The sequence below is a fragment of the Meles meles genome, chromosome 7, assembly GCF_922984935.1.
Source record: "Meles meles chromosome 7, mMelMel3.1 paternal haplotype, whole genome shotgun sequence".
Lineage (NCBI taxonomy): Eukaryota > Metazoa > Chordata > Mammalia > Carnivora > Mustelidae > Meles > Meles meles.
The window spans coordinates 14523017-14546992 of NC_060072.1; the positions used below are offsets into that span (position 1 = coordinate 14523017).

At 44.1% G+C, this 23976-nt stretch overlaps 1 protein-coding gene across 1 annotated transcript; it reads left to right on the top strand.

Moving 5' to 3' along the window:
* The first annotated feature begins 520 nt into the window (after window positions 1-520).
* RTCB (RNA 2',3'-cyclic phosphate and 5'-OH ligase) lies at window positions 521-20998 on the top strand. The gene is made up of 12 exons (XM_046013511.1): window positions 521-697; window positions 3864-3942; window positions 5310-5377; window positions 6701-6800; window positions 7501-7657; window positions 9229-9385; window positions 10948-11107; window positions 12265-12440; window positions 12948-13136; window positions 13825-13935; window positions 15255-15374; window positions 19945-20998. Exons 1-12 carry the CDS (start codon window positions 605-607, stop codon window positions 20050-20052), a joined length of 1518 nt encoding a protein of 505 aa, XP_045869467.1. The 5' UTR covers window positions 521-604; the 3' UTR covers window positions 20053-20998.
* Window positions 20999-23976: the final 2978 nt, after the last annotated feature.

Genomic DNA, 23976 nt, shown 5'->3' on the forward strand with positions numbered 1-23976 from the left:
CGCGGGCTCCGCCGTCTGCTCATCTTCAGGGCGCGCCTCTGGCCATCGTAACCAGCCGATCGGTGTTCGCGGGAATAACCGGTAAACTGTCACCTTCGTTCTTTGCAACGTTCTTTTCTGACAGAAACGTGATTTAACGTGCATCCACAAATGCGTCCTGAAACATTACACGTGTCCAGTCACATTTATTTAAACTGTCTTTTTTCCCTCCCTGCTGGGAACGTAAACTCCACGCAGATTTTCATTACAGCAGTTGGACCTGATCCAGATTCAGTGCGTTCTTCAAGTGCTGAAAAGCACTTCCAAAACAAAGGATGACTACAAACTCGCTAAAAGCGACTGCATTTAGTTCAGCTTTAAGCCTGAGGAGGGCTAGTAAATATCCAAAAAAGATAAACACTAGAGGGCAGTCTAACTGAATGAGATAAAAGCGATTTGTGGGGGCTATAAGTTTCGAGCCTCGACGCTTGCCGTCGTCCATCCTGAGGCGGAGCCTACTGCGCGTGCGCGTTGACTTCCGGAAGGTGGTGCTTCGGGCAGCGGGACAGCGCGGCAGCGTCTCTTCAAAGGGGAACCGGGAGTTTTCGCCACCGTTGTTGCCGCCATGAGTCGCAGCTATAATGATGAGCTGCAGTTCTTGGAAAAGATCAATAAAAACTGCTGGAGAATCAAGAAGGGTTTCGTGCCTAACATGCAGGTGAGGCGGGGAAGCAGGAGCCCGTGGCGGGGCCTTCCCGGGGGCCCGCGGCGCCTCCCTGCCGCCCGGCCTTCCCCCTCGTTCTCCCGACTCCTGGCTTAGCGCGGGGACCGTCCCCGTCCCCACCCTCTGGCCTGCCTCTCTCCCGGCGGGAAAGGTCCCCAAAGCGGAACGTTCCGGGGGAATCCCAAGTGAACGCGAAAGTCGCGCTTGCAAAAGGCTTTCGCGTCGAAGTCTCAGAAACGCACCGCAAGATGTTACATTCCCGAGCTTTAGAGACGTGAGGGGTAGTTGTACACAGTGGCCCAGCCAGTCCCGGGTGGAGTCGCTGGAATGGGACTCCGTCCTGAGTCATGCTGGCCATCTGGGTGACGTTTACAGGACCTTTGTTTGCTGAAGCAGGTTATTAGCATTCACCGTTCAATAAAACGTCTTTGGCCCTCGCAGCGGTCTAGAAAATTCACAGGGCAGGGTGGCTTGTTTTCAATACTCATGGGTTGGTGACACAGCTTCCTCTAGCCACCTCGTAAGCTCAGCCAGGACTTGATACCCATTTTACTTCTTTTCTCCTCCGGAATGATGTATTCCGGATGGAGACTTGGAACCCAGCACCAGGAAGCGCGAAAGCCTGGGTTCACTCTCTCTCGCAGGTTTCGTTGCCATTTGTGTCTATTATTTTCCATTAAAGGGAAGAAAACAGTCGTTTGCAAGGTTTGGGGGCATATGTTGTTAAATAGCTTTTGAACTCTTTTAAGGTGCCTTGTAAGTGTATTGAAAGGTTTGTGAGTCTCTGTTTTGGTAAGAGTTCCTGATAGCCACTCCACTCTTTTACTGAATATCAGACCTTACTGCGTGTCCCCCATGAGCAAAGCTGGACTCTGAGAGGAGAAAAAGGCCATGGTCATAAGACTCCTTTTTGCTGTTTTCCATTTAACCAGTTTCGGTCTATGGAATTTGGTTCCCTGAATGAAGGAATAGGAAATAACCATGACATGATGGTCATGGTAACACACGGTCACTCTCTGGTAGTGATTCTGGCTTCACTTTTGATATACACACTTGCTGCTGATTCTGCCCAAGAGCAAGTCTCATCTTGCCATTGGCAGTTACGGTTTCGCTGTTTGTACACTTGACTAGCACTTCTCCCCTAAGAGTGGAGAGTTGAAATCTCAATGTACTACCCTGAAAGTTACTGACCTTTGTGCTAAGCTTGAATTCTATTCCCGTGCTTGAGAGATGAGTGAACTTCACAATAATTACCGTATCTACCCTACTTAATCTCCAGTAAGACCCACGCGCTGCACTAAAAATTCCTCTCCCCCAAAACACCCCCCTCCCAACTTTGTCATTTTTGTGTCTCCTCTATATCTCCTGAATGTCTTGCAGCTCCAGTGATGTCTCTTGTCTTTGAAGAGCTGGTTCAAGCAGTGAGCGCCTGTCAGACCTCCTCCGTCTCCCTAGGTTGCTGAGCCGCTTCCTCCGTTTTTTCTATAGCACTTTCCTGTCGTAGTGCTCGCCTCATTGCACCCTTAATTTTCTAGTCTGGGCTGCATCCTGGGCTGGAAATCCCTCAAAAACAGGATCTTAGGGACACCTGGGTGGCTCGGTCAGTTAAGCATCTGCCTTCGGCTCAGGTCATGATTGCAGGGTCCTGGGATCAAGTTCCGCACCGGGCTGCTTGCTCAATGGGGAGCCTCCCCAGTGCCCAGTTCAGTGCCTAAAACATAGTAAGTCCTCAGTAAATGTTTGGTGAATTAATAAAATGTGCTCCGTAGAAAATAGTACTGGAGACATTTTGCTTAAACTGGTGGTGTTATTCAAGCAGAGGTCCTCTTTCTTATAAAAGAAAGAAATTAGTCCAGGTGATTGTTAAGTCTTTGCTTCTCCTTCGGTGGGCAGCTCCTTCATAATCTTTGATCTCTTATAAAAATGCTCTTGCCTGGGACGCCTGGGTGGCTCAGTTGGTTAAGCAGCTGCCTTCGGCTCAGGTCATGATCCTAGCGTCCTGGGATCAAGTCCCATATCGGGCTCCTTGCTCGGCAGGGAGCCTGCTTCTCCCTCTGCCTCTGCCTACCTCTCTGCCTACTTGTGATCTTTCTCTCTCTGTCTCTCGCTCTGACAAATAAATAAATAAAATCTTAAAAAAAAAAAATGCTCTTGCCTTAGGTGTTACATCCTTCATTGCCATTTGTATTTTTTGCCAAGCTCCTTTAGCCTCTTAAAATTATGTAGATTCTGGAACTAAGCACACAGCTGTGTAGCTACATGTTAAAAATTTTTTTACTCTTTACCTAAGTGTTGATTTATAAATGAGCATAGGACAAAATAAAGTGTAATGTGCCGTTGTCTCAGGCACCAAAAAAAAAAATACACTAAGGTCAGATGACTGCATTTTTATGTTTAGAATCTTACTCTTTTGATTCATCTATTTATCAAGACCCACTGATTTTTAGAAGCACAAGAGTAGTAGGACTTTTGGCCTTGGTGAGAGCATAGTTAGAGACTTTTTTTTTCCTAGAGGTTTTATTTGAGAGAGAGCACGAGTGGGGTAAGGGGCTCGATCCTTGGGACTCCAAGATCATGACCTGAGCTAAAGGCAGATGCCCAGCCAACTGAGCACCCCAGGTGCCCCAAGACTTCTTTCTCACACATGCAAAAAATTCTTGTTGAATTCTTAAGTGTGGCTTTAAGAATAGGAGAATAAGGGGCACCTGGGTGGCTCAGTGGGTTAAAGCCTCTGCCTTTGGCTCAGGTCATGATCCCAGAGTCCTGCGATCGAGCCCTGCATCAGACTCTCTGCTCAGCAGGGAGCCTGCTTCCCCTCCTCTCTCTCTGCCTGCCTTTTTGCCTACTTGTGATCTCTGTCTGTCAAATAAATAAATAAAATCTTTTAAAAAAAAAAATAGAATAAGTGCTCGCTTCGGCAGCACATATACTAAAAAAAATAGAATAAACAATTTGTGAACATTGCAGAATACATTTTTAAGACATATTTAAAGATATGAATATCTCATCTTTGTTACGAAGTTTTCTGCTTGCTTAAGGTAATGAGAAAGTGTTTATAAAGGGTAGAGTAAAATAAATGTTACATATGGTATTTGTATTCTAACCAGTACCTATATGTCATGGACATGTGCTCAGAGTTTTTCCTTTTCATTCTTACCAGGTTGAAGGAGTTTTCTACGTGAATGATGCTCTGGAAAAATTAATGTTTGAGGAATTAAGGAATGCCTGTCGGGGTGGTGGTAAGTACTTCAGAGTTTTACACGTGGCCGTATAAACAACATTTTCCCTGTGGCATGACAGTGGTGACTCAGTTATAATTTAAAAATACAAAAGTATTGTCAGGTAAGAATCAAAACTTTTAAATGTTTTTTTTTGTGATCACACTGTTGGCCACCTGGCTCTGTAGAAACTGGGTGGAGCTGGGTGGTTTCACAGCTCACCTTGGACAGTAATAACGAGCCACCATTTACTGTGCACTTACTATGCACCAGGCACTTTGCAAGGCGCTTTATGTAGATTACCTCATGTAGTTCTGAATTTTAAGAAGAAAATGTTATTTCTGTTTTACAAATGTATAAGGCAAAACTCAGTGATATTAAGGGGTTTTTATTTAGTCCAGTTGCATAGCTTCTCGGTGACGGGGTGGATCTCTAATTCAAGAGTGTCTGATTCCAAAGTCTGCATTTTTAAGCAGTACCTTGATTAGCCTCACTGAACTTCAGCTAATCTCATTGTAAAGGGGAGTTGATTACGCTTATCTTGCAGAACAGCAGCAACATTTAGGGATAAGTGTATGAAGCTCTAACGTAATGCTCTAATGGTCATGATGTTATTATAGTGCAACCTGGATTTAACCCTTTTATTTTTTTTTTAAAGATTTTATTTATTTGTTTGACAGAGAGAGATCACAAGTAGGCAGAGAGGCAGGTAGGGAGAAGCAGGCTCCCCACTGAGCAGAGAGCCGGATGTGGGGCTTGATCCCAGGACCCTGGGATCATGACCCCAGCGAAGGCAGAGGCTTAACCCACTGAGCCACCCAGGTGCCCCTGGATTTACCCTTTTATTCTTGGCTCAGCAATCTAAATCCCACCTCTCACCCCACCAGGACATCCTGACTTGTCTAAAATGACACCATGACCAAGTGACAGACCAGAGCTAGAGCCCCATATCCCCCGCCTCTCAGCCCAGTGTTGTCCCAGCTCTTTTGCGTTGCCACTTTTGTCACTTAGGAGTAAAACCAGTGTTGATTTTTTTTGTAAATAATACAGCTGTTGTAAGAATTCATTTTTTTTTACATTGGCAACAAAAAGTTTATTAGTTGTTTCACATTTCTTAGTACCGTGTGTGCAAGGAACCTTTTCATGGTATGCACAGATGCGGACAGGATGTCTCTGATTACTCTGGTTGCCTCACTACCTTCCTGTACGTGCAGTCCCTTCTCGATGAGGTGCCCTTCCCACTTCAGCCCAGACGTCCTCTCCTGCTTCGTTGTTCTGGTAGTCCTGACCACTGCCCCTTCGTTTCATGCAAGCTAGAAACATACGAATATACGTAATGTTAAAAATCAACTGCATCCTCTTTTCTAATACTGAATTTTTGTCTTCAGGTGTCGGTGGCTTCCTGCCAGCCATGAAACAAATTGGCAATGTGGCAGCCCTGCCTGGGATTGTTCATGTGAGTCCTCGTTCAGAGTTTGAATCATTTATATTTTATCTTAGACTCAAAGTTCTCTGAGTGGATGAATGGCCAGGCCTAACCAATAGTGGCGTCACTTAGACAGTGATCTTCAAACTTCCAGAAATAACCATGGAGTTTAAAGCTGTAATTGAGTCTGGATAACATCTCAATTTCTGGTTGTTTTTTGCTAGAACCTGTAAGGATTTGAAAATCTTTGAAGTAGCTTTGTTTTCTTGCTTCTTCGTCACAGTACAGCATTATTCCTGGACCAGGGTACCACCATTGAAAGTTTCATTCTGGCCTCATTCAAGAGGATGGTTGGAGAAAGAATAGACAAAAGTGTAAGGGTTAGACCTGTGGGGAGGAAGAAAGGACAGGACAGGTGTGGTAGGCATGATTGGGAAAGGAGGGTGGTGGTGGGAACAGGTAGGCAGGCCTGGGTGGTGCAATTGGGGGCCCTCCACAGTCCTGCATTCAGGTTCCACCATCACAGGAAGGTGTGAAATCTGTACAACAGGCATATTTTTGAGCCCTTTATACTATTTATTGTGCTGACACTTGGAAGGAAAATGAAAAGAAAGGGCTTTTGCACGTAAGGACGTCTTGGGTGTCCGCACTGACCTGCATTCTTCCCAGGTCAGGACACTTTCCTAGGCGTCAGATGTAGCAAGTGTACAGTAATCATACATGCAAATGGATTACATTTGCCAGTGATTCCTTCAACGCTAAGGACCTGTATAAATCAGATATTTCCCTTCACTTTGCCTGACATGACCACAATTTATCCATGTCTAAAGATTGTCTTTAAAATGTAATTCTACTTCGGGTGTCTGGGTGGCTCAGTTAGTTGAGTTTCCAACTCTTGATTTCGGCTCAGGTCACGATCTCAGGGTCATGGGATTGAGCCCTGCTTTGGGCTCCACACTCAGCAGGGAGTCTTCTTAAGATTCTCTCCCTCACCCCCTCACCCCGCTCTCACTCACCCTTTCTGAAATAATAATAAGTTTTTTTTATAACAATAAATATTAGAAATGTAATACTACATTAAAGTTAGATATGTGGCCCTCCCATAGCGTGTCATACTGAGGCTTTTCTGTTCCAGTTTCCTTAGTTAATGGTGAGACTTTATTAAAAAGGTTTTTTTCCCACTATTTTTAGCCTTATGATTAGAAGTTTTTACACTTAATTTCCACCAATAGAGAAGGTTTCACAGAAACGGAATCTTGATTTGGGGAAGGCTTCGGCCCAGAGCCCACTTGAGAATTAATACGGTCTTGTCTGGTTGAGAAAGCTGGATCTCATTTTCTAATTTTCTTTCAGCGATCTATTGGGCTTCCTGATGTCCATTCAGGTTATGGGTTTGCTATCGGGAATATGGCAGCCTTTGATATGAATGACCCTGAAGCAGTGGTGTCCCCAGGTAAGGTCACTGTGCACGTCTGCCGTCAGGAGTGAAGCATTGTCCTTCTGAAATAGAGTGTGGACGTCTCTCAGTCTCATGCTCTATCATTTCTTGTCCCCTCGTTTACTGAGAGGATGAATTGTGGACACTCAGAGGCTATTAAAATACCAAGTAAAGCATACATTTATGGAAAATTATTTGGGCTTCTGCTGTATGCCAGGCACTTTTCAGACACTGGCTACAAAACAAACGGAAATGCTTTGCCAGCAAATTATGTGTCTTCTCTGTGTCCCAGTTAATTCTCGGGCAAATGTTACGTTAGTAATGTTAACTCCATGTGGCATTACTGTGAGGAGTAAATGACCTAAGCTGTGAAAAGTACTTAGCACAGTACAAGGCCCTTAGGAAGTACTGGGTAAGTGATTGCTCTCATTATCATCAGTACGATTAACGTCTAGTTGTATACATCTTTTTTAACTTCATCTAGATGATACTCATTGTTCGTTACCACCTTCCTGGCCTACAAAGTACCCATAGTATGGATGTTACTTTAAATGTTTTGATGTCATCAGACTTTACCTATTTTGTGGGCTGCTTTTAAAAAATGATCTTCAAAAGAAGAGCTGTCTTTCAAACCCATGTTAATGATGAGAAACCACAGATACCTTGCCCATCTGCCCAGTTTTCCTGATCTGTAACTAACTTCTCTATTTCGCAGGTGGCGTCGGCTTTGACATCAACTGTGGTGTGCGCTTGCTAAGAACCAATTTAGACGAAAGCGATGTCCAGCCCGTGAAGGAGCAGCTCGCCCAGGCTATGTTTGACCACATTCCTGTCGGCGTGGGATCAAAAGGGGTCATCCCCATGAGTGCCAAGTAAGAGGACAAGATTCCAGTAAATGGATTGGGAAGGAAAATAGCCACGTGACCCTCATATTCATAACCAGTGCAGGATGCTTAGGGGATGGGAATTGTTCAGTCACCTTTCAGGAAGTGGTAATGAATTATTCTTTTACATGTGAGGTTCGCGCCCCCCCCCCCTTGAGTAGAGAGATTGGTCACATGACATTCATTAGAACAGCTTTGACACACAATCGAGTTTATAATGGAAAAAGGCCCACTAACAGTTATCGAGCACTTCTATATGGAATGCGCTGTGCTATCGTATACGTCTGTCATGTCGTGTCATCTCAATAATAACCCTAACGTGATTCCCAACTGACAAGAAGGGAAAGTGAGGTTTAAAGAGGTAGTAAAGTCAGGTTCAAACCAAAGGTCTTTGGCTTCAGAGGCTGTATTCTGAACTGCCTCTTGTCGGTGAGCCTGTAGTTCACCACGACCTCCCATTTTGAATGATAGCATTGAATGTTGTATATTTACTGAGGATGTTAAATATTTCAGCGGTAGAGAATGAAATTGAAGGCCACAGCATAACTGCCTTTTCGATGGCCATTGACGGTATTGTCATGGCTCGGGCAGAGCTGCGCGTCTTAAACTTTGTAGAACATGTGCTTAACAAGGATGTTTCTTTGGCATCTTCTGTTTTATCTTTAAATTCATGTGACTTTTGCATTCTAGTTATATATGTGTACATACGTTCATACCATTATGTTTCTAGCTGTTACCTATTCTGCAGCTCCCCTCCAGCAAAAAAAAAAACAAAAAAAAACTTGAAGTAAACAGATACATTTGGAATATCTGTGATTCATGTGGTCCCTGGCATGCAGCCCTGGTTTGAAAAGCGTACCTAGAACATGTAAATTCTAAGATTTTCATAAATATTTTAGATAGAAATTCTGTCCTGTATCATAAATAATATTTGAAACGGGCTTTAGTGGGGAGATGACATTGACCATTTAACCTTCCAGATAGCGTGTTGGGAGGGCTGGACCTTAGATGAAGATCAAGGCTGCTTCCTTCTGGGGATGGAATGTGCGTGCCCCTTCAGAATGCACATGCACTGAAGCCGTGTGGTATTTCTGCAGACGTGCCTCCAAGCTCCTCCTGTGCCACCTGAAGGCATTTGCATAGGGTTATTATTTGGCTGTAATTTTTCATAAATTATTAATGAAGGGGGTAGCTGTGGTCAAGTTCGTGGTAGATGGTGGTATGCGAGAGGACAGTTGTATGATGACAGAAATTTTCTTTGCCTTTCAGAGAGGCAAATCTAATGTAAAAAAGATATAAAGGGGAGAAGGGACTGAATGAATGTCTAAAGAACTATAATTGTCTCAAATACGATCTTACTATTTTATATCACAATTATGTACATAGCTGCTTTCCTCAAAAAAAAACTGGAGTTGCCGAGAGCATAAACACGGCATCTAGCACAGCGCCCGGTATGTAGGCGAGAGTAGATGGACTGTTTCCTTCTGCCCTTTTGAGATGTGGTCATCTCAGCTTTTGTTCTGTCTTGGTGAAATGACCAGACCTTGTTACTCCCTCAGAGACTTGGAGGAGGCCTTGGAGATGGGTGTGGACTGGTCCCTGAGGGAAGGCTATGCCTGGGCTGAGGACAAGGAGCACTGTGAGGAGTACGGAAGGATGTTGCAGGCTGACCCCAACAAGGTCTCCGCACGGGCTAAGAAGAGAGGCCTCCCTCAGGTAACACGTGGGAGGGGCAGTTGCTGGGTTGGGGAGGGGTTTCCTACGCTTCTGTTGAGGCGAAAATGTTGTCTTCTGTGTAGCAAATATATCCCCAGGTTTTTCACAGTATATCAAAAAGAACACAAATTTGTTTATACCGCATTCTTACTCTTCTGAAAAACTGTTAGGAACTTGTAGGTGTTCATAAAACAAGATGTGCTGAATTAGAAATGGATGGGAAAAAAGTAGGCTATCAGTATAAGGCTTAAAAATGTATGCCCAGGGGTGCCTGGGTGGCTCAGTGTGTTAAAGCCGCTGCCTTCAGCTCAGGTCATGATTCCAGCGTCCTGGCATCAGGCTCTCTGCTCAGCAGGGAGCCTGCTTCCCCCTCTCTCTCTGCCTGCCTCTCTGCCTACTTGTGATCTCTCTCTGTCAAATAAATAAAATCTTTTTTAAAAAAAATGTATGCCCAAATTACATATGTACATACTTGGACATACAGATGTCTAAGGTGAGAAGACATACCTTGTCTTATCCGTGAGGTAGGAATATATCACGTGTTTGAAATCTGTAGCTAGTGGCGATGGCATTGCCATTAATTCACTGTGACTGTGGGCAAGTCTCTATTGCCTGAGTCTGGTTTTGTTCTCTTTTGTTTTCTTTTTTAAGATTGTGTCAAAAAGCAAGAATACAAGCAGGGGAGAAGCAGAGGGAGGGAGAGGCAGGCTCCCTGCTCAGCCCTATGTAGGGCTCTATCCCAGGACCCTGGGATCATGATCTGAGCCAAAGGCAGACACTTAACTGACTGAGCCACCCAGGCGTCCCTCCAAGTCTGGTTTTCTTATCTGAAAATCGCAGTCGTTAAAACTAGGCAGCCTCTAAAGATTCTTCCAGCACTTCTGTGCTGCGGTCCCTGAATCCTCGATCAACTCCAGTTACAGGATGTGCTTTCACTGGTGGATAATGGTAGGTGTCAGCAAACTCACAGATGTTTCAAAACTCATTTGAACTTGAACCTTGTTTAAAAATTCACACTCAGGAGTTTATCCCAAAATTTGACCCTTGTGTCCACACATTTAAAATGTTCTATGAGCCATTTAATGGTCTGAATTTGGGTTTATGAAGCTTTCAATACATATTTGTATATACCTCAAGCAGGTAATGATACAGTGAGTTTCAGGAGCTACTCTACCATATTTTTATTGTGTATTGCTTTAAATGCATGAAGCATTTCTGAGGCTCAGAAATTTCTTTATTGTATAAAACTTTATATTTTTTGTTATCGGTTGATTTTATCAATTTGCTTTTTAAATGGCTTTTTAAAAAGTAGAATAGTAATCTGGCACCTCAGTCCATTGAGTGTCAAACTCTTGGTCTCCGCTCAGGTCATGATCTCATGGGTTGTGAGATCTAGCCCCGTGTTAGGCTCCCCACTCAGGAGTCTACTCGTAGACTGTTTCTGCCCCTCCCCACCCAATTTGTGCATGCACATTGGCACTTTTTCTCTCTGTCTCTCTAAAATCAATAAATTTTTAAAAGTGGAATAGAAGCCATTTTATCAGGCATTCTTACTTTTGCAGTTGGGGACCCTGGGAGCAGGCAACCACTATGCAGAAATCCAGGTTGTGGATGAGATTTTCAATGAGTACGCAGCTAAGAAAATGGGCATCGACCATAAGGGACAGGTGTGTGTGATGATCCACAGTGGAAGCAGAGGCTTGGGCCACCAAGTAGCCACAGGTATATTCTCAGTCTCATTTTTGACTCAGTGCTCAAACATGCATTTGTGGGGAACCAAATAGAGATTTCAGAGAGGAAGCTCTAGAACTATGTACTGCGTAGGTTTTTACTGTTTCACTGGTGTTGTCATAGGAGATTAAATACTTCACATATACTGTTTCATTTACATACTTAGGATGTATGCAAATGTGTCTCTGTACTGCCAGATTAAGTGTTGTCGTGGATTCAGTGATGAAATTGGCAAGCAACTGCCCTCACAGTGTCTCAAAAAAGAGATAATTGCATTAATTAACATGAAAGGTAATACCTGATAAAATACTGTAAGACAGTCTGTATAAAGCATTGAGGAAAAATACATTGGAAGTGGCATGTTGAACACATACTGTTTGCAGTTTGGACAGTCATGCACAAAGGACATTCATGATCAAAAGACAGCATGGACAAAAGCAGAAGGCAGGCATTGAATAGCAGCAGGGTCACTTTGGATGACTGATAGGACATGTGAAAACATTTATGCATTTATGAGAAGGTATATATACACGTGGAAATTGCTATAAACTTAAGTTGTGTATTATATAGTTCTTCCTTGTGTATGCATTTCATCCTATGGGAATTTAATAATTTGGGCCAGCGTGACCCATTAGAATATTTAATCTAGCAGATGTATGGAGCACTGACTAGTCATTTTGAATTCTCTGCTGAGTACTTCTCTACACTTGGCCACGGATTTGATTTTCCTCCTCTTCTAGCAACTTGTCTCCAATTCTTTTCTGTTAAATCACTAAAATACTATTTTTTAAAACCATGACAGTAATAAAACATATTTTACTACTTGTGTTCATTCATTCTCATGCCAGGAAAGGAGAAACTAAGACCATGTTGTTGTTGCGTGTGTACACCTCTCATTCCCTTTCCAGGTTCCTGCAGGGAAGGTGTTAGCTTTGTAGCCCACATTCTTTGTGTCACACAGCACGGACAGATGATTCTCCGTAACTGTGTCTTCACCAAGCAAATAGATGAACCTAGAAACACTTCAAAGAAAAGTTGTATTTTATTTGCTTTTTAAAAAATGCATTTGAATGTAGCCTAATTTTCTGCAGTGACCTAAATTATAAAGGGAAAAGCAGCCTTTTTCGACTTGCTTCTGTCTTGTCCAGATGCACTGGTAGCTATGGAAAAAGCCATGAAGAGAGACAAGATTATAGTCAACGACCGGCAGTTGGCTTGTGCTCGGATCGCTTCCCCAGAGGGTCAGGACTACCTGAAGGGGATGGCAGCTGCTGGCAACTACGCCTGGGTCAACCGCTCCTCCATGACGTTCCTAACCCGTCAGGTACGGTTAAAGCTGCTCTTCTGTTACTCGTGATGAGGTTTAAAACAGAGCCTACAAAATCCAGTTTTCAAAATCTATGTAATAAATATTGGAAACATTGGCAAACTATGCAGGCTTTTGATGTCTCCTTAAACCAAATCAGCAGAGTATCACGTGTGGGGAATGGGAGAAAAGGAGAAGCCAAAATTGTTTTTAGAATTTGCCGTGAGCATCAGATAGGATAGAAGTAAGTGCGTTCACGAAGACGAGACGGCTGAGGAAGAAGCTGTTCTGAAGGGCGGGATCAAGAGTAGCCCTGAAGCTTTCCAGTCAGAGTTGGCATTTCTGGAGTGGCTTTTGCAATGTCGTGTAAAAGATGGTTTTTGTATTTTATGTGAAGATTAATAATACTGCTGTACTTGAGCTCATAAATTCCTCACTCCCTGTAGGAACAGACCCGCTGAAGTCCATTAGAGGAGTTCGGAAGAGTTGGTTCTGGCTGCTTTTAACATAGGCTTGTCCTTTTAGGCTTTTGCCAAGGTCTTCAACACAACCCCTGACGACTTGGACCTGCATGTGATCTATGACGTTTCTCACAACATTGCCAAAGTAGAGCAGCACGTGGTGGACGGAAAGGAACGGACGCTGTTGGTTCACAGGAAGGGATCCACCCGAGCTTTCCCTCCTCACCATCCCCTCATCGCTGTCGACTACCAAGTACGTAAGCCATTTGCGGTGTTAAGCTGTGGGGGCGTGATTTAGGTCGTTCTGAACATGAGCGAGTTTAAACAGAAAGGCAGCAGTTGGGAAAGGTCTGTCCTTCCTGGGAATGGTGATTTCTGGTCTTCTGTGAGGCAGTGACTCCCACCTCATCTCTCTCTGCCGTGGGAGGTCTGAAACATCCTCAGTGGGGCATCTCTTACCCCATAAAGGTGATCTTTTCAAGGCCTCTGAATGATTGGAAGGCAAGATTAAGGTTAAACTCAGTCTGTTCCTCTCTCCTCCTCTCTTGCTGTCTGGCTGTGGTAGAGGTAGAAGGGCCCTTAGCCTGCTCCCATTTTCCCTGGAAGGGATGAGGAAACCTGAGCCTGGAGAGGTCAGGCACCTTGTCCCGGAATGTTCTTCCTAATGACGTTTCCCTAAACTTTTGAATTTGGCTTTGCTCTTGTGTTGTCTGTCTCTGCTGCCTTTCAGGTCCTCACGTTTTTCATTCCTTTCCGCTTCCCTCTCAGTTATCCACGAATTAAAGTAATGTCATAGTAACAGCTGTGAAAGCAATGTATTTAGAGGCCCGGGTTTCTCCCACAGTCCTGCAGTGCAAGAGGAAGTGTAAATCTCAGGCATAAAAAGCTCATCTGAAGCTTTTCTAAATGGTCATATGTTTGATTTGTGTGTGCTTCCTCAGCTCACTGGACAACCAGTGCTCATTGGCGGCACCATGGGCACCTGTAGTTACGTTCTTACCGGCACTGAGCAGGGCATGACTGAGACCTTTGGAACAACTTGTCATGGAGCGGTAAGGAAAACAGAAACTGACTTAGAAATGCTCTCTCCAGTTTAATCGTCATTTTACGTTTTGACAGGTAGACGTACTTGATTGGGCATTAACAAAATTGAAGTTCGGATCCGTCTTGTCTTCTACCTGAATTTATTCTCATGATATATACTGTCTAGTGAACCAACTAAGGTCACCTAGTATCTCTACCTTAGTGGTCATTGTAGGGCGAGGGACTGTTGCCCATCTCTGCAAGCCCACAAAATCCAGACTGGGAAATTGCCACACTGGCCCCATGAATAAACTTTAACGCAGGGTCACATCACAGCTTATGTCAGCGATTCACTGGACCTAGTCATTTGCATAATTTGTTCCTTTCTAGGTAGGTCCACTCAAGATTTGGGGGATTTGCACATCAGAGCCCATGCATAGATGCACACCTATTTCACCGTATTGCCTCTTCTAAGCTGGGGGTTGGCAAACTTTGTAAAGCCCCAGACGGTAGATATTTGGGTCCATATGGTCTCTCTGGTAGCTATTCCATTGTGCCACTGAAGTGAAAAAGCAGCCATAGACAATACATAAACCAATGGGAATTACTGTGTTCCAATAAAACTTTATTTGAGAAACAGGTGGTGGGCCAGATTTGGCCTACAAACCAGTTTGCCAACCCTTGTTCCAAGCCGTGAGAGTGCTTAGCTAGTGATGGAGTGGCAAATTGAAACTCAGAGTACCTTCTCAGAAGACAGACCCTAACAAATACATCTGAGCCTGCCTTTTTCTCTGATCTTTTCTTATTTCCAGCTGCCTCCAAACTCCTCATTGTAGCCCAGTGATCAAAACCAGCACATCTCGTTAGCAACACCTGGAGGCATTTTTTTTTCTTTTAAATGTCACAGTAAGGGTAAGGTGTTTTGGTACCGGCATCTAGCAGGGATGCTGCCTAACAATCTGCGTGACATAGAATTATCTGGCTCAAAATGTCACTAGTGCCAAAGTTGACAAACTGTTTCAAATCACAAGGCACAACGTTTTTATGATGACAGACCTACTGTTTATGATTAAAATCAATTTATTTATATTGAATTGATAGTTGTAATTAGGAATATAGAACTAAATCTTTCAGTACTGAGTGTTTTGTATAGATGGAAAGTTGTTTTCTAGGACGATATGAGATTTGTAATGAAAAAACTAAGGTTGATAAAAAAGAAAAAAGATTATTTTCTAACTCTAAAAGAAGTCAAGGAAAAGGCATATCATTCCAAAGGATTAAATAATTGCTGGAGTTGAAAATAAGTTGTAACTGAGAATTTATAAAGTTCATTTATTTTCTAATCTAGGGCCGTGCATTGTCCCGGGCAAAATCTCGTCGTAATTTAGATTTCCAGGATGTCTTGGACAAACTGGCAGATATGGGAATCGCAATCCGTGTTGCGTCACCCAAACTGGTTATGGAAGAGGTGAGTGAAATTTTAATAAATATTCAGCATAAAACTGTCCGTGATTTATGCTACTACACAGCATAATTTTTGGTATTGCTTATCAGATACTATGTTTGTTTGTTTTTAAATAACCTCAATTATAGTTTATCATTGTCTTTTGTTTGGAGATTAATTACAAGGCAAGTCACAAGAATGAGTCTTAACTTTTTTTTTTTTTAAGATTTTATTTATTTATTTTTTAAAATATTTTCTTTATTTGACAGAGAGAAATCACAACCAGGCAGAGAGGCAGGCAGAGAGAGAGGAGGAAGCAGGCTCCCCGCGAAGCAGAGAGCCCGATGCGGGGCTTGATCCCAGGACCCTGGGATCATGACCTGAGCCGAAGGCAGAGGCTTTAACCCACTGAGCCACCCAGGCGCCCCTAAGATTTTATTTATTTGAGAGGGAGAGAGACAGATAGTGATCAGGGAAGAGAGAGAGAAGCAGGCTTCCCACTGAGCAGGGAGTTTGAAGCCAGACTGGATCCCAGGACCTTGGAATCTGCAAGGCAGATGCTTAACCAACTGAAAAACCCAGGCGCCCTGATTCTTAACCTTTCTGTGTATTAAACTTTAAAATTGTTTGAGCTGATTCATTTTAACCTTTCTTTTGCACAGCTATTATATATTAGAATTTGAAAGCAGATTTTAAAAGATAACAGTTTTATTTGATTCACAAGGGAGCCAAGATTTTGTTTAAGTTATATGTATGTACATATTCAATTTTAGAAGCAGCATAACTTTTTTTAAAAGTTTAAGAGTAAAGAAAAAATCAAGCAGAAACTCAATATCCTAACACAACTGTTAATGTCCCTTTTTAAGACACTTACTGTCTTTTCCTCTTTTTCCCCTGAATGCTTTTTTTTTAAACTAATTATAAGCATAGTTTACATTTTGTAGTCCTTTTTTCTAATTTCTAATTTTTTTCTCCCCTTTTTTGCTATTTTTTTCTTTTTTAATTTAGCATGTTACTATAGTACTGTTTGCAAGCATCACTTTTTAATGATTGTCAAATATTCTACCAGCTAAGGACCTTAAGTTTCTGCCCATGTTCGACATTTAAGTGGCTTCCAAATTTTTGCTACTATAAATTAAGTTGTAATGCATGAAGCTTTTTTCCAGCTGTTTTTGGTTTGGTTTGGTTTTGGGTTTTTGTTTTTAAGATTTTATTTATTTGACAGAGGGAAGCACAAGCAGGTTGGGCAGCTGGCGGAGGGAAAGGGAGAGGGAGAAGCAGTCTCCCTGCTGATCAGGGAACCTGATGCAGGGCTGCAGCCTGGTATGGTTCTCAATCCCAAGACCCTGGAATCATGACCTGAGCTGAAGGCAGACACTTAAACAACTGGCCCACCCAGGGGCCCCAGCCAGCTGTTTTTAATAATGAGAGTGAAATCCCGGGAGTAGACTTACTGAGTCACAGAGTATGACAAAGCCTTATTTCTTAATAACAAGTAATTTTTTCTCTGATTTTAAGAATATGGGGCACCTGAATGGCTCAGTTGGTTAAGGATCTGCCTTTGGCTCAGGTCATGATCCGAGGATCCTGGGATCAAGTTCCATGTTGGGCTCCCTGCTCAGAGAGGAGCCTGCTTCTCCCTCTTCCTCTGCCTGCTGCTCCCCATGTTTGTGAGTGCATGCGCTCTCTCTCTCTCTTTCTCTCTAATAAATAAAATCCCCCCCCCCACAAAAAGAATAACACCTATTTATGGGGCGCCTCAGTGGCTCAGCTGGTTAAGCATCCAACTGTTCGTTTCAGCTCAGGTCATGCTCTCAGGGTTGTGAGATCGAGCTGGGTTCCATGCTGGGCATGGAGCCTGCTTAAGAGTATGTCTTTCTCTCTTTCTCCCTCCCCCTCTGCCCCCCTCTTCCCTCCCTAAAAAAAAAAAAAAAAATAGAATAACACCTGTTTCATTAAGAGATTTTTTGGAAAATGCAAACAAGAAAACAAAACATCTAAAATTCCACCAACCAGAGGTCACTTCTATTGACATTTGGTATTTTCCTTTTGTGCGTGTTTTACATATGATTTGTTCATTCGCTCAGGAGATACTACACATCTATAGTCAGGTGCTATTCTAGGTGTTAGGGTACTGCAGAGAACAAAACCAACAAATCCCTTTCTTGTGAAACTTAGCACATAATAAAAAATGTAGCATGTTAGGGGCGCCTGGGTGGCTCAGTGGGTTAAGCCGCTGCCTTCGGCTCGGGTCATGATCTCGGGGTCCTGGGATCGAGTCCCACATCGGGCTCTCTGCTCAGCAGGGAGCCTGCTTCCCTCTCTCTCTCTCTGCCTGCCTCTCTGCCTACTTGTGATCTCTCTCTGTCAAATAAATAAATAAAATCTTTAAAAAAAAAAATGTAGCATGTTAGATCACAGTAAGTGCTATAAAGTACGAATGGGACAGGGATAGGGAAAGATAGGAATTGGGTGCAGTTTTAAATAGGGTGTAGTGGGGTGACACTTGAGTGAAGACCTAAAGGGAATGAGGGAGTGGGCTACGTAGGTATCTAGGGGCAAGCTTTCCAGGCAGAGAGAACAGCAGAAACCCTAAGGCGAGATTATGCTTAGATGTTGGAGAAATAGCAGGGAGGCCCCTGACAAGAGCAGGCAAGGGGAGCTGAGGTCAGAGGTTAGGAGCACCAGATCACGTGAGTCCTTGCCTTTCCTTTACAGAAGGACTTTTGCTCTTCCTACTCTGAGTGAGGTGATGGGAAGACATTGGAGAATTTTGAGCAGAAGAGTAACGTGATCTGGCATGCAGATGAGAAGAATCTGGAAGAGAAATTGATAATGCAGGAAAGGGAGGGAATCACTGGAGCGGTGTCCTTGGAGAGGAGATGGGATCGAGTGTCCGAGTGAATGGGGTTGGTCTTTGCTAGGAGCTCAGAAAGTGAATCCGTAATAAAAGAGAAGGTAGGATGCAGGTAGTCAGGGAAGTGGTGGTGAGATTATACGAAGATTCTGTTCTGATGGTTTCTCTTTTTTGTGTGTGTAATATAAAGTAGTATCAGCAACTAAGAGTGAGAATGCAGGGGAAGGTAGGAGATCACCATAATCAGTAATCAGCCTGGCGAGATTCTGGGTGGGTGCCCGCATAGCAGCCGGGGCCTCCTGCTGCTCAATTCGGTGATGGGGTGTTTTTCAACTGTTTCAGCTGTACAGGTGCAGGCTTGAAATAGACGTTGAGTTAACTTTGACCAGCTTTGCAAGTATAGTGCAATGGAAGAGAAGCAAGGCTGTTGAGGGCTTGCCGGGAGATTAAAGGTCCCACGGGGCTAAAGGATCGCTGGAGACAGCGCACAGGAGGGAGTGAGCTGGAAACTTAGTGTGGTCACCAGCCCCGCATGCTTGAGACGGAGATTATGGAGGAGTTGTAATCACTGGTAGTGACAGGTTCCAGGTTATGGCCCTGGCTGGGAGGGAATGATCGACAGTCAAGGAGCTGGAAGCCAAGATACTGAGAGGGTCCTCTTGCTAAATATTGAAACCATTTGAAATTCTAGCAGGATAGAGTGGTAGTGAGCCAAGAGCGAGAAGTCGCTTCCGAGGAAGTGCTTCCGAGTCTAGCAGGTAACTGCAGCAAGAAGAGGGGGTAAGACACGATGACCAGCGAGGACTTAGAGAGAAGGGAGTGGGAATGGTCTAGAAAGGACCAAGATGAGCACGGACACCTGGCACACTCTTGAGCCTAGTGACAGGACCCCATTTAGGAGGGAAAATAGCTACTACTTGAGAAAGTTAGAAGTGGAAGTGACGTCTGTGTCTCCGCAAGAACAAGAGGGTGAAGGGAATGTTCCAAGCAGAGGGCAGCAGGGAGAGGATTCTGCACATGACTCACAGGAAGGAGTCTAGAGACTGTGGTGTGAAAATTAGAAATTGGAAGGGAATGGGAGATGAGCTAGCAAAGGGTGTGCACGGAGCCCTATGGAAATTCGCTGAGAAGAGCTGCTGTGGTGCCACAGGGAGAGAAGATGTGTGATGTGACTAGTTCTGAATGGCAGGACCGTGACTGGCTGGGAAGGGGCGGGGGAGGTCTTGCTGGAAACTCAGAACAGTGTGCGTGTCCGTGTATAGACACACAAACATACAGACGATGTTGGTAATACAGATGCATTGAATAACTTTCCCTTATTGTGAAGGTAATAGCTGTTTATTCCAGGAATTTTGACAACTGTAGAAATAGAGAAAGAGAATCAGTGGCCAGTAACTACCAACCGAAGATAATGGTTTGATGCGTTTCCTTTCTGTTGGGTATTAGTGTTGTGTGTGTTTTATTCAGTTACATTAACTGTTTTTGCTAGTTATACAGGTAGTATATATTCAGTGGGAAACTATGAGACATACAGAAAAAATATAAAACCAGGTAAAAGTGTTTGTTATTATTCTCTTACCAACATCGAGTTCAGTCATCGTCTTTGTTTGATACACACACCAAAAAGAAAACTCAGTATTATTTTAATGTGCATTTCTTTAATCCCACGTGAAATTTAATGGTTTTAAGGATTACACTTTAAGTAGATTTTTACAGTGTTTAACTCCTCCCCTTCAGGCCCCCGAGTCATATAAGAACGTGACAGACGTGGTGAACACCTGCCACGATGCTGGAATCAGCAAGAAGGCCATTAAGCTGAGACCGATTGCCGTCATCAAAGGATAGAACGCTGACCGCAGCCGCCACCACCACTGCCCCCATGGGATGGAGGTGGACTGAAACGCTCCTCAGACATCAGACTCCGGACCCGCAGGCTCCCAAACGCACAGCTGCAACCGCCTGTTCCGAGGCGTTGGCAGGCGGCTGCTGCTCTCGGGAGCCAGCCTGTAACATTACCTTCCGGGAGGAGTCCCACTGTCCTCCCTGATTGTCCCCCAGGTTTTAGTATTGGGGGTGGATATAGATCAAGATGCTGCCTAACTCAGTCATAGAAGTGTGTAGCCAGCAGAATGAAGTTCTTTACAGCAAGCCCTGTTTATATTCGGAGTCATGAAGAGCGTTCTAGTAAAAATAAGGTTTCAAACGTTTCCTTTCCATCCTCCTTTTGTCAGTTTGTCCCTTCACCCACACATTCATCCCCTTCCCCTGAACCCAGCAAAACCCTGACCACCACCCTCACTTGGAAAGCACCCACGGCGTCCTTTCCAGATGGGAGATGAATGGATAGTGGGATACGTTGAGGAGGGAACATGTACGGAGGTGTAGGAATAGGGGCTCAGAGTAATTTTCCATAGACTTACTACTTTGCTCATCCTAGATGTGAGGCAGAGTTCTGCCGTACCTGCACAAGGCGCCCGTGGGGAGCTGTCGTTAAGTAGGCCTGGTCTGGTAAACTGTTCCGGGGGTGAGGTCTTGCACAGCAGCGGCGGCGAACCTGCACAGAATGCTGAGTATCTTTTTATGTTTGTGGTTGAATTATTATAAAAGCCTTCCATGACTGCAGTGTTAGCGGTAGTTCTGTTGGACAGGTTGACTGGTGCCATCTAATCAGATTTCGTGTTCTGTGCTGTGACACCTGAAGGTGTGGAAGGGACAGGTTACTAAGGCCTTTGTTGAGTCCAAACAGCCAGTAAAATAGAAAAATCTAATAAAGTTGCAATATGTTGTTTTATCTTGGGCTTCATTGTTTATTTCTTAGGACAGTTAGCATTTGTGCTTGGTTCACTTTGCTTAGTGCTGTTGCCCGATTTTCTCCCAGGTTGCTTTCAGTGACTCACTCTCAAATACTCTTTCCTAAAACTTACCCTTCAGCTTACAGTACAAACTCTCCTTGGAGTATCTTCTAGATGCTGCCGTTTGGAAGGCTGTAAAAGACAGGCTTCCTCTGAAAAATGTCAGGTATGAATTAGCCTAGCATGTCTTCACTCTGAGCTCCCAGTCACCTAAATACGTTGATGGCAGAGTTTGAACATACCCAGCAAACAAACTAGTTAGGACTCTGAATGTAATAATTACAGACTCCGTGTGCCTTCAGACTGGACCAGCCGCTGTTGTGCACACATGACTCAAGGATGCACGTTCCCAGCGAACGCTCGAGGGCACCTCGAGGTGAGGAACAGGCTTCTGGCGGCCACTGCATTCTCTAGGGCTGAGCAGCGGAGCATCGACTCCCCCTGACCAGGCTTGCTTAATGACGTGTCATTTGAAACTAATTCAAAGCAAGGTCCCTTCCCAAAACTAACTGATGTCAGTGCAAGAAATGCCGTGCATCATCTTAAATACATATGTTGAGTTTTATTAAAAGCTTTGAAAGTTACCCCGGGGAGGCATGGGGAGGCGCAGGGGAGGAGGGGGTACAGAGAATGGTTCATGTGGGGGCGTTTCTGCTCTGTGAACTTGTCTTGAATGTGGCATTTGCAGTGAGCTCGGCCCTTTAAATGACCTTAGGAAGTAATGGCTAACATTTTGAGTTCAAAAAGAAAGGTACAAACATTGTTTTCCTTTCTCTGGAGATGTGATTTTCCCGTTTGAGACACTTAACAATACTTAACAATATTAGCAGTACTTAATAAGTGCTCAGATGAAGCGGACATCACCATCTTATAGCCCCGAATAACAGTGCCCAAGGCCCATGCACACATGCAAAGCTAGAACACCCTTCCATAAGGCCCTATCTGGCTCCTTCAGGCATGAGGAGTCCTTAACACTGCACCTCTTGGTCCGTTTTAAGGGCCTCTAAAGTCAGTCCATTTATTTTTTTTTTAAAGATTTTATTTATTTATTTGACAGGGATAAGAGATTACAAGTAAGCAGATGGAGGGAGAGGGAGAAGCAGGCTCCCGGCTGAGCAAGGAGTCCAATGCAGGGCTCGATCCCAGGACCCTGAGACCATGACCTGAGCCGAAGGCAGAGGCTCAACCCACTGAGCCACCCAGGCGCCCCTAAAGTCAGTGCATTTATAAGTAATCTCGAAACCTCACACTAATGGGCTGTATCATCACCGTCAGCAGCAGAGGGTTGGGAAAACCAGTTGATGAGAAGCAAAATAGGAAGAGTCACTCATTTTCTAACTTGATAACTTTCGTGGAGCAGCAAGGAGATGACGATTTAAATGCTGAATTAAATCTCGCGAGTCCCATTGTGATCTCCAACTTCATTTAACCTTCAAAAACAAGCACAGAAAAACCGAATTTTTTTTTCTTTTTTTTTTTTTCGTCTGCTTGAGACGGCTGGTTTCCTCGTGTTCGTTAGAAAGTTTTTCTGTCTCCCATTTCTGAAAATCCCCTGCAGGCTTCACCAGTGTTGCTGAGAAATGTACCATTCCTTGTGCTTGGAATTCCAACGCACCAGCTCGTTCTAAATTCTTTTTTTCTTTTCTTTTCTTTTTTTTTTTAAAGATTTTATTTATTCATTTGACAGACAGAGATCACAAGGAGGCAGAGAGGCAGGCAGAGAGAGAGGGGGAAGCAGGCTCCCTGCTGAGCAGAGAGTCTGATGTGGGACTCGATCCCAGGACCCTGAGATCATGACCTGAGCTGAAGGCAGAGACTTAACCCACTGAGCCTCCCAGGTGCCCCTCTTTCTAAATCCTTACATCATTGTGTTTGCATGTGCTCTAGTGCTTGACTCTGGGAACTTTATATCCAGAGAGCATGACTTGTGGCTGTCTGGATTTTCTGATGATGATGCTATTGATTATCAGTCAGGCATGTTGGAGTATGCCAAGTCCTTTGAATAGATCAGGATCTGTAGAAGCTCTTGCCCTAGAACTAGTGTCTGACATCCCAGACGCCAGTGATGCTAGGAGAGGACAATGGTATGGGGGAGGGGGGTTCACAGAGTAGTGAGTGGTGATTTAAGTTGTAACTTATGAATAAGTAGTGAATAAGCAAAGTGCCAAGCATGTAGTTGGAGCTTACCGCATTAAAAATCACCGTTCCTGCTCTGTAGTTTACCCAGTATTTTTATACCGAGTTTGAGTTCTTACTGAATGCTGAGGGAAGGAGGATGATGTGAGCCAGTCACCGGAGTTTAATGAGGTTGGCAAAGTAGGTATTATCCCCTCATAACAAATCAGAATACAGCCTCAGAGAGATCCAGCAGGTAGCCCAAGGGCACCCAACTAAGGACACAGAGGCACAGAGAACTAGGTCTTTTGGCTATCAAGTCTAATGCTGTTTTCCTGAAGTCACACTACCGCCTATAACCATTTTGTGCTGCTTTTCCTCTTCAATACAAGAAGCAGCCAAGTTCGCTCTGGAACTTTTGATGCTCAGAGCACTCACCAAAATTTCTTTTTAATGGGATAGCTCGGCCTTGCCGGGGCAGGCCAGATTCAGGCTACCATTAAAGATTCTGTGATGAACTGTAAAGGTTTTATTCTGCTTGATGAATGTGTGTAAACCAGGTCTCTCCTTTGCCTTGTTTTATCAGCCACAAATCAGTAAAGTACCGGTAGCCCTCAAAACACTGAGGGCCTCCGGGGACTCGGTGCCCTGGAACCGTTTGCCCACTTGTAGTGTGTTAGCTTGAGAAGCTGTTTTGGACTTCGCCTCTACGCGTTTCTCTCCCAGAGTGGGACAAAAACTGGAGAGTCAGGCGCCAAGACTCTTGGCCGGGTCCCTGAGGTAAGAATACCCTTTACTCCGG